Here is a 12,500-nt window from a genome sequence, read left to right on the forward strand (position 1 = left end):
GTTATATGCTAACATATATCTGCTAACTGTGAGATGTTCTTGTAAATATTTTTTGGTATACTATAAGAATTGAGAATTCATTTAATGTACGACTTTGTTGGTATATGGTAGGTTTACAATCCTTCATTTTCCATGTGCACATCTTCACAATGTACTGCCTTTTTGTACGTTTTCACTGCCATCCCGCAGGCGTATGGATCAATTCCATCACATTCTGTCACCACGAGCAGTATCAGTGATTTTCAACCTGCTTTTCCTGCCCATTCGTTACTGCTTAATGTTCCTTTTGGGTTGAAATAGAACTCCTTGCTACGAACAAAATCCTACTACTTCGTCTATAAAAGAGGCAAAAAGATCAGGTTTCCCTGGAGGGAATGGCTTCAGCAGTGACATATCCTTTTGCTCTACAGTTTCTTGCAGTGTGCTATGTAAAAAAATGTGAAAAAATGTAAAAAAAAAAAAAAATATGTAAATGCTTTGTTTATTGTGGAAGTTCAAACTTAACAGAAACATTATTAAGAACCCCAACTGGCGGGAGGCAACCAGTTGGCTATTTACAAAGCGTGGTAGAGTTGAATCTGGGACAACCGGAAACAAATCCTAACCAGAGGTTAGAACGGAATTTGAACCCGGGGCAGCCGCATGCAAACCCAACGCCCTAACCACTCGACCACGCTATGAAAACAAGTTGGAAGAAAAAATAAGTCATTGCTCATTATTAATTTTGTTTGTGCATAGCAGTGTGGCCCAGTGGTTAATAGGGTGCTTGCCGTGAGATCCAGATATCCTGGTTTCAAGACCCACTGACCACTGGCTGAATTTGTTCCTGGTAGTCCCTGCTTCTTCCCAGCTGCACTTGTAAAGCGCCCACTTGTTAGCCTGCGGCCAGTTGGGATTCTTAACAGTTGATGTTGTTGTTCTGGGCCCGGTTGTTCGAAAGCCGATTAAGTTAATCTAGGATTAGCGTAAACTTTGGTTTCATTTTTTCAACTTTATGGTGAAAGTTTCTTTTGCTTATTTTCGTTCTTCAAGATTGACTTCCTCTAACGTTAAGTTTTGCCGAATATCAGCGTTGAACAGCATTTGGGAATAGAGAAGTAAACTCCTTGGTTAATTTTTAATCTGGGGTTAGCGTTAATCGGCTTTTGAACAACCGGGCCCAGTTCCATAGTTTGGTTTATTGTGTTGCATTGGTCCTGAAAAGCCCCCATGGGGGGAGTGGTCAATCAAGTATGTACAGTATTGTATGCTTTAAGACTAGACATCAATACTTAAGTCATCGCAGTATTGGTGTCACCAAATCTGTGATATAAAACCGTCATGATGTAGATACTGGGACATCAGAGATTTATGACCTTGATGAGGAGTTGCCACTCAACTTTTTCAAAGCAGATGATTCACTGGACCACTAATGCATCATTTAATAGTGTAAAACGTAAAGTGGAATTTTTCCAATGCCAAATGTTCCTGTTTGAATTGAGAAAAGAGACTTGATACTATTTTTAAACATGCATCATCAAATATTAGACATTTATTAGCTTTCATCAAACTGTATATTTTGGATCCTAAATTTCAATTAATATATATTTTTAAAACTACAATGGGTCTTAATACAAGGTCATAGTCTATCCCAGAATTAAGCAGATCTGCCACTTATGATCTGTACATTTACAGATGAGATTGTTAGTTGTATTAAAGGTTTACAGTTTGCAATGTCCATTTTCTGTGTACATGTATTAAGTGCATTTTAAAACTGATGAATCAGAATTGCAGTGCTCGAAACTAAAAAAATTCCAAGTTGTCCCTTATTCAAAAGCCGGGCAACTAAACCCGTATACGTATTTGGTTGCCCTTTGGGAAACCCCCTACCATTATATGCATGCTGTGTTGAGATGCAATCACATGGAGTTGGAGCTTGAGTATCCCATAGTTCGAAATGTGCGCCTTTGGTTTCTTTGTTGAAGTCTGGCTTTAAGTTTTAGCATTTTCAAAATAAATTCTTCGATCTCCATTGCCAGCTACATGTGAATTTTCCTATCTGACATTTTTTTGTAAAAGCCACAGATATTCAAAACATGGGAAAATGCTCAACTGCGGCAAATTAACTATTGTTAACTTCACACTACTATCAGACATTGACAACAGAAAACAGTCAAGTGAGTCTGATGCTGCTTATGTAATACATTTTCTATTTTTGACTGGGTTGTCTGTTGTTTTTTCTTTGGGCAACCAACCTTTTCATTTTACCAACAAGTGGTTGCCCGATATACTTTCTGGTCCTCTGGGATGACCGGACGACCGCTAATTTTGAGCACTGGAATTGCGCATTTCATTGTTTGCCATCTGCCTCCCTACTTTTCATGGAGACCATAACTTAAGCTACATCCAATTTACATTAAGCATAAATTATCACACCTGCATGTTGCATAATACAAATGCCCCTCTTCTGCAAGCTGACTTGCTAACTCGAACTGATGATTGTCCATTAACTGTTCATTAACTACGACAATGAGTGGCTTCCCTGCTTGTAATGCTTCTAGTACACTACCAGCCCCTATAAAATAAATGAAGGGGATAGTTTCTAAAGAAAGTGTGGTGCTGCGTCGGTGGGGAAGTAGTATCCAGATTCGCTCTGACGAAGGGCTAATGCTCGAAACGTCAGCTTTTAGAATCTCTGTATGGTGGCCAATTTACATTATCAACTCTGTTGATAAAACCAAATTTTCCTATAAAATAAAACAAATAACAATAAAAATAGAACGGTTCTCAATTGAGTGTCGAAAGTAATTAGTGAATTACTTTGGTTTTGCATTACTTCACTCCGTGATTGGTTCAAAGTTCTCGCACCACTTTTTCAACCAATCAGAAGTGAAACCAAAACCAATGGTGGCTTGTGCGTGCACATTTTCCCACGCTTTGTGTCGGCCACATGTAATAACTTCGAGTTTTGATTGGTTTACTGGATTGTCTCCGTCCTTTTTGATTGGCCAACGTAATTACTTTGGTTTTGGTTTTACGACACTCAATTGAAACTCGCTCTAATAATAATGATAATGATAAATAACAACAATAATAATAATAATAATAATAATAATAATAATAATAATACCTGCATCATGATCAGCTTGAGTGCACTTATTAGTATGATGTTATCTTCACTGCAAATATTTTCACTAGCCTGTAATTGCTTCTCAATAATAATATGAGTCCATGAGAAGTTTAAATTAGTCTTGTTGCCAGGAGTAGGCATTCTCACACTTTTCCAGGCTGCAAAGAGGGTCTTTTCTGTGAGTTAAGATTACTAGTTGGTCCATTTGCTATGTCAAACAAGAAATTTGCTCCCTAACCAATACTCCATACTGTAGGAGGTGTTTAAAATTGACTGAGCTATAAGGTTAACCAACATGGCAAGAGTTAACAGGAAATTTCAGTTACCTGCATGACTGATAACAAGTGATGCCCTTTGAATATCATCAGCTATGGAATCTTTGTATCTGTAGTAATGTAAAGACAAGTCCTTCCCATCCATTTCCTCTGGCTCGTATAAACCCCTTCCAATTTGAAGAACCACACTTTGGAAGCCTTTTCTTTTCAAAAGCTGGAAGAAGATTATTACATTTGTTTGGGAGGCCGTGTTTCGCTAACATTGGATTATTGTTTATATGAGTGATTGACTAATAAATAGTCTCCTCGCCCAGTTCACTATCCAAAACGTTATTCAAAACTGGAAAATTTTTGGAATGCCGGTAATGGAGTATTTTTAAAACCCCGTCCGGCTGCTGGACAAGTAAAATAATGGATAGTTCAGTTTACTGCCAAATATCGTAAATATGACCAAGTAATTTTAAACTATCTGTAAATGATTATATCTCTGCTTAAGTTTTAGTTCTACCAATTATTATTTATTTCACCATTGTTATACCATAATTATTTATTACCCTTGTTGCACATATTTATTTACTCATTTCATCTTTGCATTTCACCTTTGCTGGATGTCCTTATAGGATTTTGCAAATTAATTATGTAGATGTATGATTGAACTCAGAAGTCTGGCCTGCTTGAGCTTCAGCGAGATTGCAAGAATCATCCAAAAAGATGGGCCTATCCATTTAAACCATGGGGATTAGCCCACAATAAATACGTTTACTATTCTGAATTATTTCAACCCAACGTCAACTTGGATCTAAATATTTAGCTTGAGACGGATATTGAGAATAAAATGACAAAACTACAAACGAAGCATTAACTGTAGCCTCTCATGGCTTACTTCAACGAAACCTTTGTTGGAAACCAATTCAATGAGATGGTCAAAAGATGTCGTTCCAACGGTTACGAACACCGACTTCTCTTCCACCATGTTGTTTTCGATGTGGAGTACTGGAACCCAGCGGGCGCAACCATTTAGCCTCGTTTTGGTTTAGCCCGATTAGCCTCGTTGTCGTTCCACACTTCCCGACCTCGATTTTTGTTTTCTGGGCCATGCAGGCGAAAACTTCAGTGGAAGTCGAAGGGGAAATCTCACCTTCTAAATGTGTTTATACAAGCTGTTACTGGTATGACAATTGACTAAAAGATTAGTTTCAATATATAATTGTTATATTGTCTTCAAACAGCCATCTTAAGAAGCGGACAAATTGATGCAATGCATTAATTCAACGTTAAGCTTCATGTCCTTGAATGATAATTATAATTAAATACAACTATATGTGCATGTTATGTAATGTTACCCCTTGGATTACATTATTATGTGCTGTATGATAACCGTCCTTAAATTAGTTAATTGTAGCTAGATGTTATATAAGCTTCTATGGCCTGTAAATTATAACTCAAACTTTGTATAAAATGTTTTTGCGCGGGGTTTTCCCAGTTGAAAAGCCTTGATGCTCAAGGTTGTATTTGGCTTTTGACCACTTTGTTCTCCGATCACTTAGAAACAGAAATTTCACTTTCACATTGAAAGAGGCGATTAACGCTGTGTCAATACCTATGATCCCAATTTTTCCAATTTAAACTAAAGTTTAGTCTTTTAATTTGACAATCAGAACACATCCATTCATTATTTTTCAAACTCACCGATTGTTCACATTTATCAGTCTTAAAAAATGTGTTCAATATCGAAATAAGGAAAGGACTTTTAAATAAATAAATGACAAATAAATACATGTTTTTAAAATACAACTTGACAAGGTTAACTATCAATAGAGTTATTTCAGTAGAGTTATGACTTAGAGTTAGAGTTAACGACTGCCAAAATCCTGAATTCAAGATTTTGAATTGCCAAAATCCTGAATTCAGGATTTTGGACTGCAAACTCCTGAATTCAAGATTTTGGAAGTCCAAAATCTTGAATTCCAAAATCTTGAATTCAGGATTTTGGCAGTCCAAAATCTCTAACTCTAACCCTAACCCTAACCCTAACCCTAACCCTAACCCTAAACCCTAACCATAACTCTAAGAATAGCTGTCACCCAACTTGACAGAGACACACACATTACAAAACTTTTGGCAGAGGGAAGTGAGTTGGGGGGGGGGGGGGGGGTGGGGGTTACTAGGGTCATTTTTCGCTGGGTTTGTGCCGCTGGCCTCTCAGAACCTCTGCCCCTTTACAGTCTATTTTTATGGCCAATTATAGACCCCATCTTTGTCACTTTTGGGTGAATGTAATTTTAGGGAACCCTGTTGAAAATGCAACTCCATTATAGCCAGTCGTGAAAATGTGACCCCATCCAGTGGCACATCCCCATTAGGAAGTATTCGCAAAAACTTGTCGGGGGGTAGGGGTGGGCTGATGAGAACTGGGGGTCCCCCAAAAAAACTAGAGGTGAAGAGGGGGTTGTTTGAAAAATATGTACAAATTTTTGAGGGCAGTACCATAAATAATGAAAACACAATTTAACAAAATATAATATTCAACTGTGTAAAATGGGGTTGACAGCCCTACAAGACTCCTTTGTACGTGGTCTGGTTTCCTTTCCTTTTGTCATAATTTTGCTCTGTCAAGAACCTTTTTAAATGGACACCTCTTTTACGTGCTTCCAGTAAGATTTCATTTAGCAATGGTATTTGTTCTCGGAGACCTTAGATTTGGACCTTTATACAGCTCTGTGATATTTTTTCTTTCAAGAAAATAGTTTGTCTTTATAATATATTTTTACTTTCTTGGTGATGATTTTCTCTGCAGTAATGTGATTGTGACCTTTTGGCCCAATGCTTTTACATCAATTTAATTCTAGTCTTAGCCAACACGCTTGTCGGTGGTATAAGCGAGTGATTCTGCTTTTAAAGCTTTGACCTAGAGTCGGGATCTTTTTGTTCTTGTACGCCTGTTAGGTTGAATTGTGCCATGTATCAGTGAGATGGCTGGCTTTCTAAGGGCTTTGTTTGCATTGCCTTTTTCAAGTTCTTCTTTTCGTAGCATGTTGTTGCTCTTTGGAAGCGTTTTTCTGTTTTTGCCTTAATTTGTTTTACTCGCTCTTCTGACTTCTGCAGCGTGCATTTGTTTGTGGCTATGAAGTAGGTTGGGGGTGTCTCAAAGTTTAGGGATTCTAAAAGGGGAACCCTGAAAATGTTTAATGCAGCAACAAGGGGTCCTCCAAATTTTTAAAATAGTCAAAAATTTCTCCTCAGCCCCACCCCAACAAGGTTTTTTGAATACTCCCTTAGCTCATTAACCCACTTACCCTTGGGAGTGAGGCTTCAAAGATTCAAGTGATTTAAGTTTGATTGGAGAAGACAACAATTGTTTGAACTGCATTCTTTGTAACTCATAACAGAACGAAATTAATATTTCATTCACCTTCAATTGGTTTTAAGGTTTTGAGTTTTAATGCCTTGGGATCTTAGGTTTTACGAAGATACCATTAGTTGATAGTTACTAGGTTTTAAATTTTTGTTAGTTTTTATGTTAACAGGTCCATAATTACTTTATTGTTAAGTGTCCTCAATTAGTAGAGGGATATCTCCCATCGGCTAGATACCTTTGACACGTTAATAAACTCATTGATTGATTACTCTGTCTAACGATAGAAGATTTTACTCTGCCTAACATCAACTGCTTGTCAACTGGGGGCGTCCTAGTAACACTTCAATAATTGCCTGATATTGAAAAGCATATCCTTCTTTTGTGTCAGATAAATTGGTTTTTCTTAGCTATTTTATTAAATAGCTTTCAACTCAGTTTGATTTTGCTTGTTGTCATTGTTTTCAGTGAAGAAAATGTTTGGAAACTCTGTGAGCAGATAAAAGAAGAAAAAGAAGAATCCCTTAATGAATATTATGCAGTATTTATATCAAATGACGAAAGAAAGGTATTTCTTTCTGATTTGTGCCTATTTACATGACTCTGAAATGCAATGAAGAAAGAGTTTATTGTCTAGGATACAGATTACTATCATCATGTACATGTATCAAGGCTGTGCTCTCAGAAAAATTTCAGGGAGCCCCCAGCTATACCAGCTTGGGTGCCCAGGCCTAAAAGTTAGTTGCCTAAAACAATTAATTAATTGGTTAATGAAGTGTGCAAACAAATAAGAGAACATTTGTTGATGCACTGTTAAGTATATTTTTAATTTTTTTTTTCAAGATCACAAACTGAACAATGGAAAAATATTCAAACACCTCTAGTAGTCCAGCAGATAAGTGGAGCTATTGTGCCTTTGATAATAAAAGAATAAAAGTTGGTGCACATGTAAAGCATATCCAACAGAGCATCTTTAGCTATAGGGCCATCTCAGATTGGTCATTTGACCAATATGGCAGCTCTTCCTAAATAAGGGCATGGCCCTCCTCAGTTTCACCATTGACTGCGATGAATTAGACAAAGCTGTTTAAAAGCCTAGACACTGTTCACGCCATAAGTATTATTCATAACGAATACAGCTACCTGATCACTAATTGCTGTTGCCATGACAACAATTCCCGTTGCCATGGTAACATTGTTTTTACATTATGACCACTATATTGGTAATATATATATATATATATATATATATATAATAATATATATATATATATATATATATATATATATATATATATATATATATAAAGATGAATTTCTGGAGTCGGACTAGTTCAAAAACATTTAATTGCTACTCGGAGTTTCATGCTTCTAATGAAGCAATCATCAGGCAACTGACAACAATAACGGTTACATGTAAAGATATACAAATTTGAAATTGGGGAACAATGCTTACTAGCATAACGTGTCAAGATGTGATTGGACGGCAAAAGCGCTAAACGATCGGGTAAGACTATTTTAGGTGAACACGCTACTTAACAGAAATTTCTTAGAATGTCTACAGGTTGATGTCATTTCGTTTCTGTGGTTAAGTGTCGACATTTCCGGCTTACAAATTATGAAATATTTTTCCCATAGGCAAAGATTACATTTTTTGTTGGCAGTAGAATACGACCTAGCTTGCTTTACTTTTTTCCACTTAATCTGATAATTGATGTTCTGTTCTTTTAGACTCCAAATATACTTGCTGAGCTCGGTTACATTTTTGTACCGTTGTACACGAATTTCAAATTTGTATATCTTTACATGTAACCGTTATTGTTGTCAGTTGCCTGATGATTGCTTCATTAGAAGCATGAAACTCCGAGTAGCAATTAAATGTTTTTGAACTAGTCCGACTCCAGAAATTCATCTTTATTCACAGCTCTGGTTTAACCATCGAGCACTTTTATAGCAGATGAAGCCTTCAGTTTTTCCACTGGCAGTCATATATATATATATATATATTACCAATATAGTATATAGTGTATATATATATATATTGTTTTTTTGACTTTGTGATTTAAGCAGCACATCTTTAAGTAGCCAAAAACATTGTAATGACCTATCAGATAGCAAAGATCACAATCACGCCTTTAAATCCTTTTTCATTTATTTATTTACTCTGACCAAGTACATGTATGTTGGTGACAGCCCGATTCATACCACGATTTATTGTAATGTTCAAAACGTTCAAAATCACAGTAGTACATGTTAATTTAACGATTTGCGCTCTCTTCTTTGGCGTCATTTACAATGTACCTTAAAGTCCATTTCGAAAGATGGAGTGTGCGAGAGACTGCAATATTTTCTGACTAGTTTTCAGAGGAAAGTCCACCACAATGACAAAGTGCAGTGCACTGGAGTGCTGCCTTTAGACATTTGCATTGATGTTTGTGACCTTTCTTGCAACCACATTGCAGAAGTTCTCTACAAGCCTTTGTAGACTCTGGCAGAGTTGTCCAGCATACTTCCCAACCACTTGCCTCCTTCCTTGTCTAGCCACAATCACTCAGCGATGGAAGCTCTGGAGCTGCAATCATTACTTGGCCCTAGCAGTAACCAACCTTGGTAAGTTGCCCGCTTAGTGTGCCGTATGAGATCTGCCTTTGTTGGGGAAATACCTTCTATTGATCTGCCTTTCTGGGTAAAGAGCTGCTTCTGGGCCTGGTTGACACATTCTAAGTTACTGGTTCGGCCATACAGCAATATCAAAAATCACTCCAATGGTTTAATAAAACTCCCACAGACTCTGGGGTGGTTGCCAAAGAACAAAGTGCTGGTGTAACGTCATCGTAGGCTTAACATGTGTCTCATGCAGTTCTTTTACGTCTTCCTCCAAGAGACAACACCTTATCGCAACCTGTAAAAGCTTGGAACATTGGCAATGCCATGCATACAGGCCCCAAAGCACTGGCTATCTCATGAGCTGCTATAAAACTGAAACATTTTCCGGTTCCAAAAGCAATCCATACTTCAGTGTTGTTAAGGCACTGAGCTGATGTCTTTGCCAATACTACCAGATCAGTGTCAACTGTATGTATGGAAACTTTTGTATTTCCCTCTTTCACAGCATCATCCAGATGTAGAATGATCCTCGTGTCTGCTTCTTCATGTGTGCATGGAGCAAGCTCTGAGACATCCCTAGATTGATTGCAAAGTACCTCAGTGCGATGTGTGCTGATTATCTGATTGCTGCAGTCGATGGATGCTACCGTGCTACAGTAGTTGCTTGGAAAGAGAATTGCTCTACTTTCTTTTCATCAATGCGTAAAAACTCTTTCCAGTTTCCAGGAATTGCTGTGGAAGGTTCTCTTGCTTCTTGTTTTGAACAGCTTTTAAACTGTCTGGGTGGTACTCATCCCAAATAATGTCTACTCGGCTTGCATGCTGTTTTTTGGGATACATTGTGTGGCAGGAACAATTGTGATGCATACATGTAATCAGAGAATTTATTTGCATAACCCCGTTTACAGTAGCAGAGCCATCCAGGATAATGACTTGTACATCAGGATTGTTGGTCTTCTCTTGGGAGGTGACCAAGTCCTCCAAGCATCCGACTAGATCCGACTGTGATAACGCTGGTGGGTATGCTTGATGTTCATGTTCTAAAAATTCTTCCAGATTCTCATTACGCACTTGTGATGCGATGTACAGCCAAGGGAACAATCATTCCTTAGGGAGGTCACTTGTAGCTGTGACTTTGTCTTCTCTCGGACTGGAGGTCGGCTAAAGAGGGAAAGATTGTTCTTCTTGATGGGATCAGAAATGGGCTTTGTTTGACTGAAAAGCCACTCTTTGACATAGGTATCGTACTGTTCTTCTCCAAATTTCTCAATTTGACGCACCGTGTCAATAAGGGCTGGATCTGCAATGTCTCTGCTATCCAATGCAAGGAGATCGCTGCTGTCCTTAGTGAATGGGTTGCCCATCTCCTCTATGGTGTTGGCCAGACTTCTCACATCTTGTTCAAATGCCTTTTGCAAATGTTTGGCATCCTCATGATGTCATGGATCTAACTTCTCTCTCTTTTCAGTTGATGCCTCGAACTCGCCAATTACTCCAGCCATCTCTGGCCCCGAAACCATCCAGCACCTCAGAACAGCAGGGTTCTCAGTGAGGCCTACTGTCCCTCTGTCATCTTTCACTACAGCATTGTTCTGCTCATAGCCTTGGTCAATGGCAATAGCAGAGAATCTGAGTGTGTACTGTCTTCTTCACCACGAAATTTCCTTTCAGAAAACTGCAAAAACTTTGGGATGAACGTCTTTCGGGGTAACCATGTCCCTCAGATGAACAGGAATCCATCAGGCCTAATTTGTGTGGTCCAACGCAAAGAACCAAGGAACAATCTTAGTGAGGGCATCTACATACAGTTTGAAGTCTCCCTCCCTCAAGTGAAAAATTTGAAAGATAGCTTTATTTATATTTTTTGGATAATATATCATAGGCAAGTTTGCTTGAATAAATGCTTTGTTTCACTTTTAATTCTCTTGTTGACAAGTGGCAAACAATTTCAAGTAGAAACAACAGAAACATAATTTAAACTACCGGTTGCCATGGCAACAAAATATTTCATTTCTTCACATTTCTGGAAACTCATCATACAGTTTGGTCTATGTATGTTGCAAGATTGTTGTTAAGTTTTATGTCCTGTGTGAAAAACATCACACAAATGGCAAAAAAAAAAAACACTTTTGATGATGTCACTTAAAAGGTGAACGCAACTGGGGTCATGTGACAAATAGATCTGCGATTGCCCAATAGCTAAAAATGTTTGTCAGGATGTGTTCTAACTTTGTGCGAAATTTCACGCTTTTATCATGAAAGGCACAATTTGGCCACATTTTGCACTTATCTGCTGGACTATGGAAATTCTTTAATACTAATTAGCACGACAACAACATCATTAACATAAGAATAGGAGGATGGTCTGTATCATAACAAGTTCAACACTAGCTTCACTTTCATTTAAAGGCCAGGTAACTAGAAGCGCACAACTGTAAAGAGGTCTATGGAATACACTTCCAGCCAACTTCCTCCTGGTAATGATCAGTATCCTCTGCCCTGTACTTCAGTTTGCCATTCATAAGTTTTCCCAATGTTAAGGAAATAGAATAATTCTATTTCAATCTCTTATTACTTTAGTGATGATACAAATTTATGTTAAATTCCCTACTTTTCCTATCTGTGAAGATGAGGGCTTAATCCTCACAAGAAGCATAGAAAATTTGTTGCTTACCTGTGTATTATTTCTAATTGTGCTGTGGTGGACTGGAAAATATACCTGATTTTGACATTTTAAAAAAAAATCTTGTTTCATGAGGTTCCTTTATGGATGCAAAAATCAGCAAAAGATCCACTAGCTCCAGTGGTGTGGGTAAGTTGGTTTACATTTTTGTGGTGGTGCACTGTAAAGGCACTACACACTATGTCACCGGGTTGTAAGAGTCAGTAAGAGTGTCTGTGGTGCTAGTAGGCCCGCGCGTGCATAATTCATGAATTTCAAAATAAACAGGTCTGTTGGAAGCGTGCTTGGGTTTCAACAAATTGAAGCCCAAAATCGGCAAGAATTGGTGACGCTGCTGAATAATAAAGCAGCTGCTATGTCCAAAACGATGGAATTACCAGGTGATTAATAATCTCGTCTAGGAGAGTGAATTTTTGACTTTGCAGAAACAATGGTTGGGCGATTGTGATCCTTGTTTTGAATTCGCACATT

General features: G+C 37.9%; 2 protein-coding genes across 2 annotated transcripts in view; one reads left to right on the plus strand and one right to left on the minus strand.

The window, feature by feature from the left end:
• Positions 1–4,405, minus strand: part of LOC138008301 (UDP-N-acetylglucosamine transferase subunit ALG13-like) — a 5,186-nt gene extending 781 nt beyond the window's left edge. The window contains exons 1-4 of the mRNA XM_068855597.1: positions 4,268–4,405; positions 3,436–3,598; positions 2,416–2,554; positions 1–424 (exon numbers count right to left, since the gene is read on the minus strand). The exon at positions 1–424 is cut by the window's left edge and continues 781 nt beyond it. Of these exons, the coding sequence (XP_068711698.1) occupies positions 310–424; positions 2,416–2,554; positions 3,436–3,598; positions 4,268–4,357 (507 nt within the window). The 5' untranslated portion in view covers positions 4,358–4,405 and the 3' untranslated portion in view covers positions 1–309. The remainder of the gene's footprint in view (positions 425–2,415; positions 2,555–3,435; positions 3,599–4,267) is intronic.
• The window catches only part of LOC138008303 (protein N-terminal glutamine amidohydrolase-like), a 28,209-nt gene that overhangs the window by 8,855 nt on the left and 6,854 nt on the right, over positions 1–12,500 (plus strand). Inside the window, 3 exon segments of the mRNA XM_068855598.1 lie at positions 4,476–4,553; positions 7,208–7,307; positions 12,105–12,158. Of these exon segments, the coding sequence (XP_068711699.1) occupies positions 4,476–4,553; positions 7,208–7,307; positions 12,105–12,158 (232 nt within the window).

The sequence above is a fragment of the Montipora foliosa genome, chromosome 6, assembly GCF_036669935.1.
Source record: "Montipora foliosa isolate CH-2021 chromosome 6, ASM3666993v2, whole genome shotgun sequence".
Taxonomy (NCBI): Eukaryota; Metazoa; Cnidaria; class Anthozoa; order Scleractinia; family Acroporidae; genus Montipora; species Montipora foliosa.